We start from the raw sequence: 22,423 nt of genomic DNA, 5'->3' as shown, positions 1-22,423 counted from the left end.
ATTGTAGGGCTGGACCTACCTTTACTCTTGTCATCCACATGGGATTCACAATAAGCTATATTGCGATTTATTACTTTTTTCAACTTCAAATTATTTTGAACATTTATTTAAACCAGGTGGTGAATCAGAAAACGAATCAAATATAAACTAGAGTTTAATCTCTGATCTGTCTTCACTCTGGTATGAAACTCCAGTCAGTCAGTGCGATCAGCTGCCAGCATCCAATCACATAACTGATGAACAATGAGGGGGCGTGTCAGCCATTAAAACACTTCCTGGAAGGCTGTTCTCCTGCGTCCTCGCTCATGGCTCCTCGGAGATCCCTCTGTGCTAAATAAGAGCTTTGGGACGGGCGTCAATATGGAGGAGCAGAACAACTTCCGGTTCAAGCGAGGATCGAGGAAATGACAATTAAGAGACTTGGGATGTACCTGTCACGCTTCTGGAACAGAGCAGAGACTCAAGCGCAGAGACAGGCACTGGAGACGAGGTGGAAGGCAAGTTTATTTTTTACTGGTCACTAGGGGTGGGAATCACCAGAGATCCCGCGATACGATATCACGATACTTGGGTCACGATACGATATTATCACGATACTGCGATATTATCACGATACTGCGATATATTGCGATTTATTACTTTTTTCAACTTCAAATTATGTCCCCAAAGGAAAACTGTGTCAACATGTTTTATCTAATAAGATAAAGTTTTCAGTCTGTTCATCTCACTTTAATCATTTTTATTGCAGCAAAATAGGATTGTCAAGCAGACAGACTGACCAACAATGTCATAAATGTTGCATGAACCTGACAAACTGAACTGTTTGTATTACTACATAGTCCAACTCAACTAAATGCAAACGTGTGGACTCACTATATGAACTATAACTTATATAAGTAGGAAATAAGAGTTATATAACTCAGTATAACTTGCGATGCGTGGCCGTCAAGGGCAGAGAGACAGTTATGCGCTGCACTCTCCCCATGAGCCTGGCTACTGTTGGCAGATTTAACCCCGTTGTGAGGCCAGATGTCTCTATCTTTGTTTTGACCAACTTCCTACCAATCACGCTGACCCGGGACCATTGCTGACCTCACCAGAAAATAACTCAGCACCATCTAGTGGACTGAAAAAGCAATTGTTTTTATTTTTTTTTTATAGTTTATATAATAAAAGATTGATACTTGGCATCCATGTATCGATACAATATCGCCACGCAAAATATCGCGATACTATGCTGTATCGATTTTTTTCCCCCACCCCTACTGGTCACCAAAAAAGTAATAACTGGTGACGGGGTTCCTGCCGCTGCTGCCTCCGAGCCGCAGTGATCACCGGTTTCTGACCCCGCTGCCGAATGCCAGCGATAGGGGTAGGCCTACCAATTGCTGGTAGGCCAACTGAACCCAACGAGGCCCTCCCAAGGCAAGGCGTGTTCCAAAAACCAGGTCAGACCGTTTAGGTGCAACACGCACCAAACGATGGTTGTACACTCTCCTTCCTTGGGTCTGGAGAGCGAAACGCATGGTGCTATCCTCTGCTGAGTCCGTCGTGGTCAGATTGTACTGCCACGCTTCTGGAACAGAGCAGAGACTCAAGCGCAGAGACAGGCACTGGAGACGTAATAAGTAACTCGAAACAACTCCAACAGGGAGCGGACCAAAAATCCAAAAACTGTAGAAAGGCAAAGTCACTAATCATGGAAACAAACACGAGGACAAAATACCAGAACATGACGCACACTCGGAGAAGGACAAATGCAATCTGACAACCAGAACGGGGAAAGCAGGGGAGTGTGGGGTGATGAGTAGATTGCAGGCAGGTGAGTTGAATGAGTGCAGTGTGGTTGGCAGAGGAAAAAGCCAGGGGCAGGTGATTGAGCACAGGTGAAGTGAATGAAAGCAATCAGGAGACACAGAGACACAGGAGGGAGCCGGGAGGAGACCACACAGACACAGGAACACAGGGGGCAAAGCCTAAACCGTGACAGTACCTAGGGCCAATGTTATTAATGGCCTCAGGTGTTTCCACTCTGCCTGACGACCCTCTGCCACACCCACCTCCAACACCTGCAAGGAAGGCAGCCAAACGAACAGGCAGACAGGGCAGAGAGGGTCGTCACACATTGCTGAAAAAGCATCTCTGTCAAACAACTGGATTTGTTGAATTTATTAATTTTCCCTGAACGCATCATAATGTAACTGAACGGAATCGCCGTTCGTTAGCCGTTATCGGTGCTGCTAACGTTAGGTCTTCTCCTGTCAATTTCAAAATGGAATTGGTTGTTTACAATGTAACATTACCAGGGATCAGCGAAAAGAAAGCATGAATGCCGATGTCCTGATCATATATTTTACTGAATATCGGACGATAACGATCATTAGAAAAACGTTATTTCACACTGTGATGGTTAACGTTAAACTGTCATTAATCAGCGGTTCACATTTGTGCTGAACCGTGAGGGGGGATTGATAATGGTCCGTTACACCACTACATCAAACAGCAGCTTAGCGAGTGTGCAACCTTGAAGTTTGCTGCTGCTGTGGCTTGTGCTCACATTGTTTGTGTTCCATACTTGTATCTTGCAGGGCGTGAGGAATACCCTGGATGGGGAGGAGTCCCAAGTGGAACTACTCAAGGCTCAGCTCAAGGAGCTCTTCAGGTTCTCAGAGGACTCGCGTCACCTCTCTGATGATGTCCTGGCTGTTGTCAAAGAACATCAAAGGTATGTGACAGGAAGCTTAGTGCTATTGAAAAACCCTGAAAGTCAAAACCTTGTGGACCAATATGTAGGCCACATAATATCTTAAAACTTCCTTGTTTATCTACTTGTGTGTCGCTAATTGTAAAATAGGAAATATATCTTTGCAAATGTGAATTCCGGATACACATGCTCAGGCATGAAGAATTTGAGTACACCAATAAAACTAGTAAATACCTTGCAACTCAAATAAAACAACTATCCCAGTTATCAAAGTCTCAGCAGGGAATCCTACACAATCAACTGAGGAAATACATACAATTTTAAGTATTCTGTGCAACCTGTACTCAGTAGAAAATGACACAAACCAGGGTCAGGTAAACCAAGACCTACAAAAGGTCTGGATCCAATGGGCACTGGCCTACGTTTATGCAAATTCACAGTTGGTGGCAGCATGCACCTGAAAATGTGGTCGAGGAAAGTAGAGAAGACCACAAGCCAAAGCAAACAAAGTAGTTTTCAAAATAAAATAAAAAAAGGTTGAGGAAATATTTTACGAAGTAGGAAATGTTTTCAACTTTTAAAACGACATTTCCCCCAAACTCTACCTGATAATGATATCCAGTCGAAACGTGTCAACAGAATCCGGACATTATTAATCGTGCTTCTCGTTCATTTTAACAATATAAATGACTCAAAATATAATTTTACACATCTGAATTGTATTTCCCTGCAGCAGGATGTCCTACTTAGCTTTTAGTGCTACTTTCAGAGATTTGCGAGGCTTAATGGAGTGCTCTAGTTTTGGATATTTAAAACTCAGACTCGAGTGGTTTGAGCCATGTGTTCCCTGAGCTGCGAGGTCATTATGTTCAAGTGGTATTTTAGTTAAAATGACTAAAATTAAGTCCAGTGAAGAAAAACAAAAACAGCTTCACAATTTGCTCTGTGACGTGTAACAAACCATTAGGCATCCCATTTGTGTATTCTTTTGCTTCAATGCTTTAATTATGCGCCCCAACACTTTTTTGCCCCTGTTACTAAGAAATGGTGGCAACACTTTATTAAATGTGTCCTTTATTTCCAAATAGTTTGCGAATAATTTGTTGCGTTTCCTGGAAAGAGCTGTGTTGTAGTGGTAAATGTAGAAATCATTAAGCATTAGAAAATGAAGTTCAGAGACATCATTTTAGTGAATTTAGTTAGTTGTCCATCCATGCATCCATTCCATTTTCTGCTGCTTATCCTGGGTCGGGTTTCCGTGGCAACAGGCTAAGCAACGTAGTGCAGACGTTCCTCTCACAGCATTATCTGGGGGATCCCACGGTGCAAGGCCAGTGTTTTATGGAATAGTTTGTGGGCATATGTTTCTTGATATCTAGAGGTCTTTTTGTATGCTTTTCAGATTCTATCTATTAAGGACATTTCTATATTGTAGACATGTTTTATTGCCTCTATAAATAGTAGCTTTCAATACTAATCCATTTTATATGTTCAACAAACTAATTCAATTCTTCAAATGACATCTACTCCTTCATTGAATATCCAGAATCTAAAAACATGCAGCTATTGTTTGTTTAACTGCTGGACAAAAGATGCTTCCTACTTCAGTGAAAAGTTTCCAGTTTCCATTTCACTGCAAGTAGCATATTGGACCTTACCTTGCAAAGTAGTGGAATCCTTGCTAAATGACAAGATCACACAATAACCCATCTTGTCAGGTTTCAAGTAATTCAATTTAATTCAACTCAATTTATTTGTCTAGCCCACGGGTCGGCAACCATTTCTATCCAAAGAGCCATTTTGCCCTATTTTCCACCAAATAAAATTAGTCTGGAGCCGCAAAAGCTATTTGATATCACAGCTTATAAAGTTGTATATATAGTTATATTATATATACAAAAACTATAGTTTGTTGTATTTATGAAAATATAGAACAAGAATAAAGACAATTCTTGACATTTTTTTGCAATTTTACCTGATATAACAATATCAAACTCTTATGAAGAGGAGAGTTTGCTGCAGCAGCTGACAAATCATCTCCAGCGTGACACTTTTCAGCACATGCTGTGTGCTTGTTCAGGAAGCATACAGGTAAGCCAGCATCGTTGGCAGTGAAAGCAAATGAATACGTCCACGCAGAGTTAAACTCTATTTTCCTCCGTGACTTTTCTTTTTTTGGATTTATCCATTGATAGTTTACAGAGGGCGGGGGTCTGAAAATCATGATTAGCCACCTGCAGGGGAAAGCGCTTGACAGGGGTAGAGGATTTAACTGCCTGTGGGAATAATTAACATATAAGATTCTGTTCATTCTTGCTTATAAATTATATTCTCTCTGAACACGTTTCTCTTTTTGGAGAACGTCATATGAGATATCGTCTTCGATCAGCGCAATTTCCCTGCTCTTCGTCTCAGCCCCGTGTGTCACGGTGTGTGTAAACCTCCCTCGAATCAGGAAACTTGTCAGAATACCCATATTTGATTGGCTGAGCTGCATCACATGATGGGATTCACAACGCATTGGGCGGTGTGTTTCCTACACCACCGAACAAGTGCCGTAACGGCTGAATAAGAGGCGCCGGTTAAAGTTTAAACTCGTTGCCCAATATGTATAATTCCGAATTATCTATCGGTTTTTAGTTCCTGGGTCCAGATCCGGTGCGCCAGTTGGGGACCTCAGGGAGCCGCAACAGAGAGGCTAAAGAGCTGCATGCGGCTTGCGACCCCTGGTCTAGCCCAAAATAACAAATTTGCCTCAGAGGGCTTTACAATCTGTACAGCATGTGGAAAAAAAACAAGAAATCTCCAGGAGGGCCACAGAGGAGGGATCCCTGTCCCAGGATATGTAATGCATTTGTGTGAGGAGCTACTGGTATCTATGGTGGCGCGGTTTAGGTGTGTGTGAGAGGCTCCTACAGAGGCTAGCGTAGCTGCAATAGCATCAGTTCTATCAGAACTTGAAAGTATTTCTTCATTGAAAGAAGAGTAAAGAACGACTCTGAAGGCTTTCCATGGAAAAGTTGTTTTACAGATATCTTTTGAAAGTGCCTGCCCTTTTCCAAACAGTTTCCAACGCCTTCTCAGATGGTTCTCTGTCACAAACCATCTGCCGCGTCAGGTCATGTTGGACCATGATTTGCTTTCAAACAAGTCGTCAAGACATAAACCCTGCTGGTACCCTCTAGGTGTTAAACTGAGGTTGAAGAGGAGCACAAAGAAACGCTCCAGCTTCAGCAGACGACGGTGAAAACAAACTCTGCTCACACACCGTTCAGCACAATGGATATCTGACACCACAGCAAAGAACAATAATCAAAACACATGTTTTACTGGAGGGGACTTTAATATATGCCTCCCCATAAATATCTGCGCAGTCACACCATGACAGTCCTTGAAGCCTGTGACAAATACTTCCTTTGTCAGGAGGAAATTGAGACAGATCATGAATTCATTAGAAATGGCTGAGAATTGATTTATAAATAACAATGTGGCTTTACTTCTTAAAGGTACTGTGACGGCCTCTGGCTTTAAGCAGGGCCTGCTCTGGGCGTTCCCTTGTTTCTTGTCTGTGCTGTCTTGCAGGTCCCTTATAGGCGGAGCCTCTCTGTACAATTGGGAGCACCTGGCCAGTCTCCTAGGGGTATATAGGACCTGCCTGCCGCAGTCGGTGGCCTCTCTGTTCCTGCAGCTCCATGTCTTTGTTTTGTTGAGTAATAAATGCAAACTTTTCCGTCTAACCACCCGTGTGTCTCCCGTTTTGTCATGGCTCAAGAGCCGGGTCGTGACAGTACTCTTGAAGTTTTTTGTGTAAACAAAGCTCACATCGCCTTCACTCTTTCTCTCTGTGTGCATTTGCTCATGTGTAAAACATTTGCAAAGCAGATTTTCGAACCTGAATTGTTCACATCCATATCAGCATAAGTCAGTAGTCTTCCTCCTCACGCTTTGTGTTTCTTGATGTGTTAACGCCGGTAACTGTGGAGTAGTGCCAAACCAACACTAGGAATGTGCAACGAAACAGGGGCCCAATCCCAGTGTCCCCCCCCTTACGGACTCACGGACTTTGAGGGGCGCTCCCGTGAAGTCCGTGAGGGTTTAGGGCTGTCCCACTGTCACATCATCAAGTGTTTGAGGCTCTCTGGCAGACATTTTGAGCCCTTTATGAACCCTTTCCATAAGTCAGCATGGTATCCTGACTTAGCCTAAGGGAATTACCCACAAATCATTGCAATGTGACGTTAAACACGGGGTAACCAGTGGAAGCATGGAGACGTAAAAAAAAGGTAAACAAAGAGGACGGCTCACGTGTGTTCAGCCTGGAGTATTACATTTACTCAGAAACATTAAGGGTTAAATATGGAACAAAAAATAAACATGAAATCAGAAGATATGTATTTATCCATCCATCCATCCATTTTCCACCGCTTATCCGGGGTCGGGTCGCGGTGGCAGCAGGTCAAGCAGGCCGACCCAGACCTCCCTCTCACCGGCAACATGTTCCAGCTCATTCTGGGGGATCCCGAGGCGTTCCCAGGCCAGCTGGGAGATGTAATCTCTCCAGCGTGTTCTGGGTCTTCCCCGGGGTCTCTTCCCAGTTGGACGTGCCTGGAAAACCTCCAGTGGGAGGCGTCCAGGAGGCATCCTAATTAGATGCCCGAACCACCTCAGCTGACTCCTTTCGACGCGAAGGAGTAGCGGCTCTACTCCAAGCTCCCTCCTGATGACTGAGCTCCTTACCCTATCTCTAAGGTTGAGCCCGGCCACCCTACGGAGGAAACTCATTTCGGCCGCTTGTAGCCGCGACCTTGTCCTTTCGGTCACGACCCAGAGTTCGTGACCTTCCGGCTCAGCTCCCTCTTCACCAAGACGGTCCGGTGCAGCGCCTGCTTTACTGCTGCAGCTGCACCGATCCGTCTGTCGATCTCCCGCTCCATCTTACCCTCACTCGTGAACAAGACCCCGAGATACTTGAACTCCTTCGCTTGAGGTAGGCACTCCGTCCCCACCTGGAGGGAGCAATCCACCGGTTTCCGGCAGAGAACCATGGCCTCAGATTTGGAGGTGCTAACTCTCATCCCCGCCGCTTCACACTCGGCTGCAAACCGCCCCAGTGAATGCTGGAGGTCACAATCCGAGGAGGCTAACAGGACCACATCATCTGCAAATAGCAGAGAAGCGATCCCGAGACCCCCGAGACTGACGTTCTCCGCCCCCATGCTGCGCCTAGATATCCTGTCCATGAAAATCACAAACAGGACCGGTGACAAAGGGCAGCCCTGGCGGAGGCCAACACCCACCGGGAACGTGTCTGACTTATTGCCGAGAATGCGGACACAGCTCCTACTGCAGCCGTACAGAGACCGGCTCGCCCGTTGTAACGGGTCCGGCACCCCATACTCCCGCAGCACCCCCCACAAGACCCCCCGAGGGACCCGGTCGAAAGCCTTCTCCAAGTCCACAAAGCACATGTAGACTGGTTGGGCAAACTCCCAGAACCCCTCCAGTAGTCTTGCGAGGGTAAAGAGCTGGTCCACTGTTCCACGGCCGGGACGGAATCCGCACTGCTCCTCTTGAATCTGAGGTTCGACAAGCGGTCGGAGCCTCCTTTCCAGCACCCTGGCATAAGCCTTCCCCGGGAGGCTGAGTAGTGTGATACCCCGGTAATTCGAGCACACTCTCCGGTCCCCCTTTTTGAAGATGGGAACCACCACCCCGGTCTGCCATTCCATGGGCACTGATCCCGACCCCCATGCGACATTGAAGAGGCGTGTCAGCCAGGACAGCCCAACCATGTCCAGCGCCTTCAGCATCTCAGGGCGGATCTCATCCACCCCCGGCGCCTTGCCACCAAGGAGCTTTTTGACTACCTCGGCGACCTCTGCCAGGGATATGAGTGAGCCTCCCCCTAGGTCCTCAGGCGCTGCGTCCTCTGCAGAGGACATGTTGGTCGGGTTTAGGAGTTCCTCAAAGTGCTCTTTCCACCGCCCGACGATGTCCTCCGTCCGGGTTAGCAGTTCCCCCCCCCCCTGCTGAGAACAGCCTGGGGTAAGCCCTGCTTTCCCTTCCTGAGCCGTCGGATGGTTTGCCAGAACCTCCTTGAGGCCAACCGAAAGTCCTTCTCCATGGCCTCCCCGAACTCCTCCCATGCCCGAGTTTTAGCATTCGCGACCACCGCCGCTGCAGCCCTTCTGGCCTGCCGGTACCTGTCAGCTGCTTCAGGAGACCCCTGGGCCAACCAGGCCTTGAAGGTCTCCTTCTTCAGCTTGACGGCTTCCCTCACCTCCGGTGTCCACCACCGGGTTCTCGGGTTGCCACCACGACAGGCACCGATGACCTTCCGGCCACAGCTCCTAGCGGCCGCGTCCACAATAGAGGCTTTGAACATGGTCCACTCGGATTCCGTGTCCCCAACCTCCCTCGGGATGTGTGAGAAGTTCTTCCGGAGGTGGGAGTTAAAGACCTCCCGGACAGGGTCCTCCGCCAGACGTTCCCAGTTCACCCTCACTACACGTTTGGGTTTGCCGGGTCTTTCCAACTGGTTCCCCTGCCATCTGATCCAACTCACCACCAGGTGGTGATCAGTTGACAGCTCTGCTCCTCTCTTCACCCGAGTGTCCAAGACATACGGCCGCAGATCAAATGATACGATTACAAAGTCGATCATTGATCTCCGGCCTAAGGTGTTCTGGTACCAGGTACACTTATGAGCCACCTTATGTTCGAACATAGTGTTCGTTATGGCCAAACCATGGCAAGCACAGAAGTCCAATAACGAAACACCATTCGGGTTCCGATCGGGCAAGCCGTTCCTCCCAATCACCCCCCGTCATCGCCCACGTGAGCGTTGAAGTCCCCCAGGAGAACTATGGAGTCGGTAGGCGGCGCCCTTTCCAGGACCCCTCCCACCGACTCCAAGAAGGCCGGATACTCTGAACTGCTGTTTGGTGCATAAGCACAAACCACAGTCATATATGTATTTATTTATGTATTTATGTACATATGTATTTATATATGTATATATGTATTTATGTATTTATGTATTTATATGTATTTATTTATTCATCAAATATTTGATTTTGTCATTGAAGCTGTTTTGACAAAAATGAGTAAATAGATTATAATAAGTTACCTCTTATCTTGTGAGGAAAGAGCCTGAAAGACTTTCACATCAGGGAGTACAAAGTATAAAATAAATACACACAATTATACTGTCACAATCAGGCTTTGCCTTGTGTGTTCTGTGTCTCTTTGTGTAGCTTCACCCTCCTCACTCTACCTGTCAGTCACTCCCTCAGCATCAGCCTAACTCCCTTCACCTGCCTCCAATCAAGCACTCCCTCCTCATCAGCACAACTCCCCTCACCTGTTCTAGCCACTTTATAAACCCCTGTCTCTCAATCACTCACTGCCAGGTCATTGTTCATGTCTACCCGCCCCTTTTTTGCTCGTCCTGTTCCCGGTTTCCCAGTCTGCCTGCCTTGTCTCTTGTCTCGTCCTTGGATTCCCTGTTGTGTTCTGGTAAAGATTCCTGTTTTGTTTGTGTTCATTAAAACCCTTTCTCAGTGCATCTGACTGTCTGCGCTTGAGTCCTCCATCATGCCCCGTGACATATACATTATATTTTTTGTGGTTTTCATGGTAACGTGATATGTTGCAGCAAAGTGCTGTCCCATTCCTATTTACACCATCTCAAGCCCCCAGTCTCTCACACTCAACCACTTACCAGGTGATGTCAGTAAGTCCTTGAGGGTTCAGGGTTTGAGGGTTTAGGGGGGGACATTGGGATTTGGCCAGGGACCCATTTATTACAACATTGCTCCACAGCGCCACTAGTGGTCAACAACTGTATGGGGTCACTTTAATTCTACGGGGTTAAAGGGTTTGGTGGCTTACAGGCTTGGATCAGTTCATATTTATTAAATCAAAAAATGTAAGTGTCTTAATAATGTGCTATTCCAAAGATATAGTATAATACATAGTGCACATAGGTGTGTGAGAACAAAATGTCTCATTGGAGCCATGGTAGTGAAAGTAACAGCTGCAGTCTTTTGCAGCCGTCCCTCTATGAAATGCTTACAGCCAATGAACACGGCTGATTTTTGTGGGGAAGCCGGACAGAGTGACGCCTCCTCTTCACGCAGCAGATCTGTTTTTGCCGTAAGCAGCTTGCGTCTCTGAGGCATGAAGTTCCCTTGTGAGGTTTCATAAATGCCTTGTTTGTATTGACGAATTCCTGAAAATACATTTTTAATGATGCATTTGATTTGTTTGTCTTTAGACATACACAGTAAAACTAATGTATTTTGTATTTCGAGAGAGCGAGAAGGAGAAAGTCGAGGGGTGGAAACTCCGTTCTGGCCCCCCCTTCCTCTCACTGTGTTTTAAAAGGGCCAGCTGAGGTGGTTTTAGCATCTGACACCTGGACGCCTCCCTTTAGTTGATTATTCGGGCACATCCAACTGGTAAGAGCCCCCGGGGTAGACCCAGAACACACTTGAGGGATTATATATCTCATCTGAGCTGGAGTCACCTCGGGATCCTCCTGGAGGGAGCCAGAAAACAATGCTGGGCAGAGGGACATCTGGAATACCCTGGATCCTATGGATGGACATTATAAATGTCAGCAAAAAAAAACCTAAACTACATCCTGAATGTGGCCGAACAGACACTGGGCTTCTGTGTACGTTCAGCATTATTCTAGAGGTTGAATGTTATTGACTGATATAGGCTTGATGCGCCCCACCATTGTGATTGTAAAGAGAACCTGATGACACCTGTGGGGAGACTTGACTTGACTCAGAATATTGAAGTCTCTCACTGTGTAATGATTTACTTTTGTTTTCCTTTGGTACATTTGTTTGGTGTATTATTATTTCTCACATATTATAATGCACGATATCCTAATCACAGCCTTGTAGGTCAGTTTTGTAATTCCATAGTAAAGTTCTCTGTCGTAAATTTGTGTGCTCATGTAACAGTGTGAAATGCAGAGCGACGAGGCTGTGTTCAGAGTCCCAGTCGGGGCTCAGAAACATTCTCCAGGACCCGCTGCTGGTCTACGCACAGTGGAGCCACATGGTCTCTCAGGTTGTGGAGGCCTCCGCTGAGGTCACTGACTTCTCCCACATCGCCATGATGGTCCAGAGCATAGAGGTAAAACACACACATTTCCTTAAAGCGGCTGTGATTGATGTTTTTTTTAAATAATTATAATGCATGTGTAATGTCTAATGCGAGAGGTGTCCCTCATAGTGACGCCAAAGATTTATACTATATAATTACTATAGAGATGACCTTCTCGATGGTTCGATCTAAGCAGCCTGACATGGAATTGCTTGGTTTCTCCCAATAAATCATGATATATAGCCTATTTTGGCATAGATATCAACCTGTTAATAATTCTGTTAAAACAAAAAATAACCTGCATGCTATCAATCACTCTCCTCCGTGTTTGTGAATACATCACCACGTAGCCTTAGTTACTCTATCCAAATTAGCGGGACCATCGGAGCAGCATCTTGGTGACGGCTGAAAAACAAATATATTTTTAATTTATTTAACGATCCTCTAAAATCAGCTGGGAGAGGCGAATAGACACAGCTGTGTGCAGCTTGCATCTCTCACTGTAATTAGGGCTGAAGGCAAAAGCAAGAAGTTCTGTATGTCTATCAATCTCAGCTGTTTCAGTACTCTGGACTCTATGACTACGCGCACGCACACACACCCTAAACACATGTATCTCGACAAAAAAACAAAACTACTTAACAAGTTCACCTTATTCATTCTCAAGTCGTCATGAACTTGAACTATGAAATTCAGAGCATTAGTACAGCATCAAATAACTATTATCCATGTAAAGATATAGAGTAAAGTCACATAAGAGACCTGAAGCTGTGACCCTAATTATAAATCAAACATCCTTCCAATGTGCTCCAGCTCTTTCTAAACTACACAGAATACAGAATGCTAGTGGTTGCCGCTCATCTTTGATGTCATATACATATTCAGTAAAACTGTGAGACAGTTATCGAATGTGATGTCAGGGAATTTCTGCACTTCATTTCCTCCCTCACAAAGCCGTTTGAATTGGTCTTCAGGCTAATGTGAACACAGCAGGAGCTCTGACAGAAAACTGTTCAGAGGTACCGCCTCTCTCTCGTGCTCACTCTGTTACACAATCACATGAAACGATGAGGATAAACAATGTCAATCAATACCTGTCAGGAGGCAATGTGCTTCCAAGGGTCACCGAGGAGAAGGAAAAGAAAAAGCTCAAAAAATGGAATTCTGCTTTCCTGCTGCACACACGTTTACGCACTCCTAAAAAAGGTTCAGAAAGATTTATAACTCATTTCAAGTCTACATGTAAAATCAATTTCAAAGTCAAAGCTTGTGTAAGAGTTGCGTCACTGTGGCAGCACTCTAGTATTCTCGTAGGAAATCCATATGAAGTTCCGTATGAAATTCTGTTGGAGAAGTTCTCTGAATGACGTGTGAGTAGCTATGGGGATTTGTATGGAATAACATTTCATTCAATATTTAATAAATACATGAATATTTAAATTTGCCCATGAACTAAAAAGGGAGGCAATACATATATAAATAAATGTGAATATGAATATATAAATGAGTTGGGGCAGCCCCTCAGCAGTGTGGAGCCTTTAAATAGGGGTGGCCTGAGTATAAGTTTGATAACAGCAGACTTCATGTGCTCTCCAATGACCTCCTTCGATTCTAGCGTCTGCTGAAGGCCAGTGACCAGCTGCAGGAGCGTCTCAAACTGCTGCAGGTGAAGGGCGACCTGCTGGACTCGGTGTTCGGTCCCGAGGGGTCCGACAGCCTGCAGGGCGAGCTGAGTGCCGCCATCCGGAACAGAGAGCTGCTGCACGCTCAGCTGCTGCAGAGGAAGAGCAGGCTGCAGGTACTAACATGCTGCTCTCATCCATTTGGCTTCACTGCATCTTCAGTTTGAATGCGCACGACAGTCATTGCTAGTTTCAGACCGATGCAAATGTACTTGCATCCATTTACGCCCATGGGAGTTTGGTGTTAAAATGAGGTGTGGTTTCATCTTCAGGCGGCAGAAAGATAGTGACCAATAAATCCCTGGTCTAAAGTCGGTGGTGCGGTATTTGCCATGTTCAACTGACGACAAAAGATTTGTCATCTTTCATGCAGGACAGCCATGAGACGTCCTCACAAAAAGACTAGCATGTCCTATTTGTTTTGCCTTCTATTGCCTAGTTTAACAAGTGGCCAACATGTCGTCTGTCATATGTCACACAAGTTACAGTCACAGTCTGACAATAATTTATTTTTTTATTTATTTAACTCTATAATTGCCTAATTGGACAGAGTGACCATCTCAACAGTAAAACAAAACCTACCGTGATCATTAAATCTGATCCTTGCACTAAAAGTATGAAAATGAACTAGCACCACCTGTACAAAAAATAAATGTGTTTCCATCTGGTTTGGAGCGAATATACTCAGCCAAAGCATTTGTTGGTCAGAAGTTGGCGCTATATGCTATACATGGCTGTAATCCAGCAGTAAATAGAGTAGAAGAAGAGGTAGAGGTTGTAAACAGGAAGAAAAACAAGTCACCTTGGCCATCTAACATCAACAAGGGCCACTGTGGCTCAGAGGTAGAGCGGGTCGTCTTTCAGTCAAAAGATTGGTGGTTCGTCGAACCAGATTTCTTATTAGTTTAGAGGTTACGATCTAAGTTTTGTTTCATATTTGCTCTCATTATTATTGACCCAAGATTTTCCTCATTGCCAGTGTTTTGGTTCATTTTGTAAAAATGTTGAATCTTAAGTACAGAGGTAAAAATGAAACACCAAAGTATGGCTTACATATTGTGCTTCTTTGTCATTTGCAAGTGCCTTCATCATTTCAAGTGTTAGTTGTAAAAAGAAATGTTATTTCTTTGGCTCCTCTAGTCCGTGTCGATGTGTCCTTGGGCAAGTTGCTCCTGAAGCCTGTGCCTACAGTGAATGAATGGGTGTGAATGTTAGATAGTCCTGGTGGGCAGGTGGCACCTTGCATGGTAGCTCCTGTCATCAGTGATTGAATGACACGTAGTGTTAAAGTGCTGTACAAGTCCATCCATAACCATCTAGATGAAAATGAAGACGGCTCTTTAGGAATTTGTTTCAACTGGGCAAGTTTCATGTCAGCTAGCATTGCCCATGTTTCATGTTGTGCAGAGACAAAGACAATATAAAGATTTATCCCGGAAGACACCGACAGCAGAAACGGCTGATCAGTCATGTGAGTTAAATGTAAATTTATTCGGCTAAGGCCTTTCCATAATCCATTTAGCACATCAACTCTTTTTGACGAAGTCAAAAACAACCTCCAGCGAGCGTAAAAACAGTTTTGCTCAATTGAGGAATTTTTAGCAAATGTTTTGCGTTTGTAATGCGATACTTCATAATGTGCATTAAAAAAAAACGTGAATGGAAACACAGCTGCTGTGTTATGTCCATTGGAGGAAGGTGAAACACACACACATGCCTACACACAGTCACACACACACACACACTCAATAATTACACATTATCAGCCCTGTAAGTCAAAGTTATCAAATTCAATTTCAAATATAATACCAAAATAGCGTTTGAAGGATATGAGAATAGTTTAGAAAGCCTGAGCTCCTTGTGCAGACCTCATTTTATTATGGAGGAGGTGAAAACAAAGAGGACGTGCTCATGACTGTCTGTGTAACAGCCCTCTTAACGATTCATCTCCCCCTCTCTCAGGGCTTAATCTCAAGAACCAAGGACTTTGGCGACGCACATGAGCAGATTCGCTCCAAGCTGGCCGCTCTCCGGGACCAACTGATGGCAGCCGACGGCCTCCAGCCTGACATCCTGGCCAAGAAAAGCCAGTCGGACCAGTTCAGGGTGAGTTTAATCCCAGACTAGAGCCCGGCCAAGTCAGAGTCTGCTCAAAATGTAAGCCGGAGCACCAGATGCTCTGAGCGCACGGTCTTATTGTCGCCTCCTGCAGATTCAGATCAAGTGCCATGCAACTTCTCAGAAGTTACAGATGATAGCTGCAGTGCAGAGATCCGAAAATGACTCGGTGTTTCCCCTGTGTCAGCTTTGTCAATTACACTTATCCTAGCAGCCACTTGTGAACTCATGCGGTATCAGAATCAGCTTTATTGGAATTTGTCTCCGGTTTCCACTCCGCTCTCAATGTACACACACTATTTCACAATAAACAAGAAAAAATATATAAAGAATAAAAAAGGGCAGCAAAAAATTAGGACAGATGTAAGTATAAACATTTACCAGCTATATACAATATAAGTATAAATATATATCCAAAAAAAAAAAGTGTATATATTAGTGCTGGGCAAGTTAACGTGTTAATTTCGCGTTAACGCATTCATTAATTAACGCCGACAATTATTTTATCGCGCGTTAACGCATTTTTTTAATTTATTATAATTCTTTTTTTTTTTTTTTTTTTAATTGAAAGACAAGAGACAATACATATACATAACAACAAGAGGATGACAAGAGCAGTGGGATAAAAGCCAGCAAACATCCTATAGTCAGTAATTTTAGTGCACCTATATGCTGAAATTCACGGTAAACGCATTTAAACAGCACAGATCGGGAGCGAGCGAAGGACTTTGAAAGTTAGCGGAAAGATTAACGTGAGACAACATCCGGTTTCTTCAGACGAACATCCGGTTTTCAGAATAAGATGCCAACAAAGTATGAATTATATTCACATTAAGTATAAAACATGCTACCTGCATCTCGTGAACCAACTGTTATTGCCGTTTTGTTCATATAGCAGTACTTTTAAAATAAAAGTGCGCAATACACTACTTTTGAATTCATTATTGAACTTTGCCATAACAATGCGATTAATCGCGATTAATCGCAAAAAATCCATGCGATTAATCGCGATTTAATATTTGAATCGTTGCCCAGCACTTGTGTGTGTGTGTGTGTGTGTGTGTGTGTGTATATATATATATATATATATATATATATATATATACACACACATGTGAACATAAACCTATAAACAATGGCAATGGAATTGAGGTGATAGTGCAAGTGGTGGTAATAGTGCAAACAGAGGTAGTAGTGCAGTATGACTTATTTATTGTTCATCAGAGGAACAGTGGAAAGAAGCTGTTCCTGTGTCTGGTGGTTTTGGCGTACAGTGCCCTGTAGCGCCTACCAGAGGGGAGGAGTTGGAACAGCTTGTGTCCAGGGTGTGAGGGGTCTGCAGTGATCTTTCCTGCCCATTTCCTGACTCTGGAGGTGAACAAGTCCAGGATGGAGGGCAGGCTGGAACCAATGATTCTCTCTGCAGACCTGACAGTCCGTTGTAGTCTGTTCCTGTCCTGTTTGGTGGCCGATCCAAACCACACAGTGATGGAGGAGCAGAGAACAGACTGGACGATGGTGGAATAAAACAGGATCAGCAGCTCCTGAGGCAGGTTGTACTTCCTGAGCTGGCGCAGGAAGTACATCCTCTGCTGGACCTTTTTCCTGATGGTGTTGATGTTGGGGGCCCACTTCAGGTCCTGGGAGATTGTGGATCCCAGAAACCTGAAGGTCTCCACCACAGACAAAGTGTTGTTGAGTATGGTGAGGGGGGGCAGTGTTGGGGGGCTCCTCCTGAAGTCCACTGTCATCTCCACAGTTTTGAGCTTGTTTAGCTCCAGGTTGTTCTGACCACACCAGAGGACCAGCTGTTCAACCTCCCGCCTGTACGCAGACTCATCACCGTCCCTGATGAGGCCGATGACCGTTGTGTCGTCTGTGAACTTCAGGAGTTTAACAGACGGGTCCTCTGAGGTGCAGTCGTTGGTGTAGAGGGAGAAGAGCAGTGGGGAGAACACACACCCCTGGGGGGCACCAGTGCTGATAGTCCGGGTGCTGGATGTGATTTTTCCCAGCCTCACCTGCTGCGTCCTGTCAGTCAGGAAGTTTGTGATCCACTGACAGGTGGAGGCTGGCACAGTGAGCTGGGAGAGTTTGGGTTGGAGTATTGCTGGGATAATGGTGTTGAACACTGAGCTGAAGTCCACAAACGGAACCCTTGCGTATGTCCCTGGGGAGTCGAGGTGTTGCAGCATGCAGTGCAGTCCCATGCTGACTGCATCATCCACCGACCTGTTTGCACGGTAGGCAAACTGCAGGGGGTCCAGCAGGGGCCCTGTGATGTCCTTCAGATGGGTCAACACCAGTCTCTCAAATGATTTCATGACCACAGACGTCAGGGCGACGGGCCTGTAGTCATTTAATCCTGTGATGGAGGATTTGTTGGGGACCGGGATGATCGTGGAGCGTTTGAAGCATGAGGGGACTTCACAGAGCTCCAGTGATCGGTTGAAGAGCTGTGTGAAGATGGGGGCCAGCTGGTCAGCACAGACTTTCAGGCAGGAGGGTGACACACCGTCTGGGCCTGGTGCCTTCTTGATCTTCTGTCTGTGGAAGAGCCGACTCACATCCTCTTCGCAGGTCCTCAGTGCCGGTGGGGGGTCGGTTGGGAGAGGTGAGAAGGAGGCAGGGGGTGTAGGTGATTCACAACACACGTTCAAATCATAACAAACCAATATCCACAGCCCAGGAACAAGTTCATCCACTTCCTGACCCACTTCTGCTTAACACACACACACAAATTCCTCCCCTTCCTGTCCCGACCATGGTGTCCATCTCCCTGTCCATCCGTTGTGTCACTGCCTGAGCACACACACACACACAGCTAGGAAGGAACACTTGACTGCACAAACACAGAGCTGATTCAGTGTGTCTCCTCGAGCAGCTGACCACAGTGAGGTGATACTGTGTCTCAGTCTGAAGCTGGACTCGATGAAGCTGTGTGGAGCGTGAAGACGGCAGCGTGGGTAGGACTGATGAAGGTCACATACAAATGACATAGTGTGTTTTTACATATTTACAACTAGCAGGACTCATCATCATAACGTGATATTATAATCATCGTTTTCCTCTTCTCATATAGCCTCTGTTAAATTTTGCATAGTGCAATAGTAGAATACAGGCTCAGGCCACTCATTTCACTCTCAAATCATCATCGGCTCAGCTGGTGTCCTTAGAGCCTTACATCTACACAAAGTCTGAAATCTTCTCTGTTAACTCCACCGTGGTCCTTTTACCTCCAATGATGCACAGACTGAAGACATTTACACTCCAAGTTTGTATCTTTCTTATACCCTTTCTCATTCCAATAAAAACTGTTGCAGACTATTTTTCTACTTGTTGCAAAAAGTCGCAATACAAGACAAAACTGAATTCATTACGCAGGTCACAATCGGGGCTAATGACTGAATGACAGCAAGGCGCTATGGTTTAGCTGCCTAGAGGACAATCTAACCTCTCTGATCTTTCCTACGTCCTTTGTTTAGGTAAAACCAAGCTGTTCTGTGATCACCTGCCACAATCGGTCTTTAAAGGGACAGTATGTACGTTTTAGTAGCATCTAGTAGTTTGTGGCAGATTCCAACCAACGTAACACCCCTCAGCTCAGCCCTTCCCTTTTCAAGTGTTTCGGAGAACTACGGTGGCCTTCAGGTAGAGAGTTATCTTTAGGATTTTAGTACAAGGAGCTACTCTAATCAAGATTCTGTTCTCATTCATGACGAAATAATTGCTTTTTAAAACAAATATAGAATTTTTAAAACAAATACATTCAGAACAGAATTAATAGTTATTTATAATTTAGATCTAACTAGATGTTTCTAGAGCAGCAACAGTTGTGTTTACAACAGCAAAGTCACTATAAAGTCATTAATATCTCACTAGAAACTAATCTAAAATGTTAATGAATAATGGCACCATTTCATATTTCATCAACGTAAAACATGTATGGCTCTCACTAGGACCAGTGTTTGGTAGTTTTTGTCCGTTCTAGGCTGCTGTAGAAGCATGGCGGTGCAACATGGCGGACTCTGTGGAAAACGATCCGCTCCCTAGGTAGATACAAATGGCTTTTTCTAAGCTAAGAAAAAATAACGATTCTTAGTTTCAGGTCATTATACACCGATTAAAACATAGTTATGAATATTATGTTCAATATCTGCCACTAAATCCTTCTAAATGTTACACACTGTTGAAAAGGTTTTGAAGTTGGTAGGTAGAAGTGATTTTAAATGTGGGACAATTTTTGGACATTGTTGGGGAAAAATCTAAATGACTAATTAGTATGCGTTTAAATGATGAAGGAATGTTATACATTTAACAAAAGCGCATGTCCTCTGTAAGTGTTTAAGGCCTGTGTCCTTGTGTGAACTTTCTGGGACACCAGGCGTCTTCAGCAGCAGTTTTGTCTATCAGGTATCAGCTGTCTCCTAAGAAGAACACTTAGTTACACAGAGCTGATTTGCAACCATGACTTCCGGATTTCGATAAAAGTGACCGTTGTACTTGTACAATTGTTAAAGTGTCCAGATACGTAGACTACGCTGTATGAAGACAATTCGTGTGTCCTTTGTGACGTATATTACCCTGTGCAGCACATTGCATGTTGTTTACTCAGTATAACTATCAGAGACAGATCTCCGAGCAGCCTTGATGCATATTCTGTATGTGAATCAACTCTGTCTCCTTCTTGCAAGAATAAATGTCCTGCGATTAATGATTTTTACATCGGCTTGAGTGATTTTTTTTAACAGACATAATTACGGCCGTGGTGCGAACAGGTCCTTTAAACACTTAAGATGCTACAAATCTCCTCTGACAACCGGGAGACAACCAATCATACTGGTGGAGTCCTTTATTAAACAAGAGGCACACCAGGAAAGTGAGTTGTTGCCATGACTATTCTCTACAGTATGACTTTAACTATATACATACAGTAAATCCCATTCAACATTTCCATGGACCATGATATGGGGCACGTGTTATGTTATTCTAATGTTAGCATGACTGGATAGGGCAAATTAGAAGCAGTACCTACACAAAGCTAACGTAACTCGTGAATGTGCACTCACCAGCTCAATGAAGCCACGTGTGAAATATCACATTTTTAGGGAGTCCTGCAGTAGCAAGGACACAATCCCTCACTGGCTTCCCATCAATAAGGACAGTGGTACCAACATGGGAATTTAACTACAGACCTCTGTGGTGATGGACAATGTGACGACCCTCCTCCTAGCATACACTAGGTGCCCGGTTGTGTTTCCTTTTGTTACAGGTGCTGATGGAGGCTCGTCAGCAGGATGAGCCACACCTGTGCCGGTGTGGCTCTGCCTTAAAATACCCTCTCCAGTTAGCAGCCGGTGGCTCTGAAAGGAAGACCTTTGTTGACTGGCGCACCACAGTTGTTGCGGTCTTTGTGTAAAGTAATGCTAACCTTGGGTTACTTGTTTTTGGCGAGACAAATAAATTGCTTCTTTTGGCCGCCAGCTCGTTGTCTCCCTGTTTTTGTTCCAGTCTCTGAGCCATGCTGTGACAACAATAATTTAGTGTTCTGAAAAGTAAAGGTTAGGGAGTTAGTGATCTCCATATTATGCTGGTAGAGCATGTTGGGATGTGTGACGTTCTGATTGAAGGAGCCTGTCTGACGGGCCTATGTGAATATTAACAGATGATGCATCATAAATGATAGACGTGCATGTGCATCTAAAAAAAGATGCAGCTCTATAATTCAAGAGAGATTACTTAAGGCTGAATGATAAATCACATGCAGCAGCTGATTCAGGATTTTCAGTTCATGCTGCAACTAAGGTGTGTGTTTTACACAAGTGGCCCAAAGATCTTCACAAATATGTGACAGCCAGACTCTGTGACTAGGGGTGTAACGATACACGTATTCGTATGGAACCGTTCGGTACGGGGCTCACGGTTCGGTACGCATTACGAACCGAACAATACGTTGGAATAATATTAAATTGCTTTTGAAAAATAAAACATAGCTGAAATTGGTGGAGCCACTGCGCTCAAACATGGCAACCCACCCGACGTAACGTGCTGTCCTTCCCTGATTCGCCACGCTCCTATCACGTGACCGTTCCCGGATGTTCACAAACAACAGTCTTGATTACCGATCGACTACGAGGTTAATTCCATATGAACAACTGATTACAGGTGTTGTTGACCGTGTTGACTTTGCTAGCAGCTGTTGTTCAGTAAAAGTCTGCATTTCTGTGGAGGAAGCAGCTGTTATTGGAGCGATTAGTGAGTGGCGTGCCCAGCGGAGGTATCAGCCCTACGGAGCAGACGTCTGAAGTCACTGTTAGCAGTAAATGCTATTCAGTACGACAGAGACTTCAGCCACCAGCAGAGCTACAAGTGACAGACAACAACAACACCGAGGGAACGAGTGAGAGACGTGTGTTGACCATATTTATGGAGCCATAATCTAGTAAACCTTTATGTGTAAGTGTTGATTTGAATGTAAATATGAGGTGAGAGAGAGAGATAGAGCAAGACCCCCAGCACTGTAACTAAGTCTGAAAAATAAAACTTCTAAAACTTTCCAGGAAATGTGTCTGTTTGAGTTCATAGAGGAAGATTTTAGAGAAGATCTTAAGTATCAAGCACGATGTTTCATTATTAAAGACTACTTTATTACTCTGTCGTATTTTTTTTAACTAAGCAAACAATCTACTTCCTGTTTACACCGGCACCATCACGCCCAGTGTACGTGAATAGTCATGTACACGCAGCGTTTCGGTATCTGTTCCCTCCTGATTCAAACAGGGCTAAAGGTATATCC

The 22,423-nt window shown here is 44.7% G+C and overlaps 1 protein-coding gene across 1 annotated transcript; it reads left to right on the top strand.

Moving 5' to 3' along the window:
• The first annotated feature begins 2,103 nt into the window (after window positions 1–2,103).
• LOC116399036 (nesprin-3-like) lies at window positions 2,104–16,071 on the top strand. Its single transcript, XM_031875865.1, has 4 exons — window positions 2,104–2,725; window positions 11,683–11,857; window positions 13,443–13,625; window positions 15,472–16,071. The coding sequence occupies exons 2-4, from the start codon at window positions 11,780–11,782 to the stop codon at window positions 15,634–15,636; spliced, it is 426 nt and encodes a 141-aa protein (XP_031731725.1). The 5' UTR covers window positions 2,104–2,725; window positions 11,683–11,779; the 3' UTR covers window positions 15,637–16,071.
• The last annotated feature ends 6,352 nt before the right edge of the window (window positions 16,072–22,423 follow it).

Source organism: Anarrhichthys ocellatus, unplaced genomic scaffold, assembly GCF_004355925.1.
Source record: "Anarrhichthys ocellatus isolate YVR2014 unplaced genomic scaffold, GSC_Weel_1.0 scaffold98, whole genome shotgun sequence".
In the NCBI taxonomy this organism is placed as follows: Eukaryota; Metazoa; Chordata; class Actinopteri; order Perciformes; family Anarhichadidae; genus Anarrhichthys; species Anarrhichthys ocellatus.
This window is presented reverse-complemented; position numbering and strand designations above follow the sequence as displayed.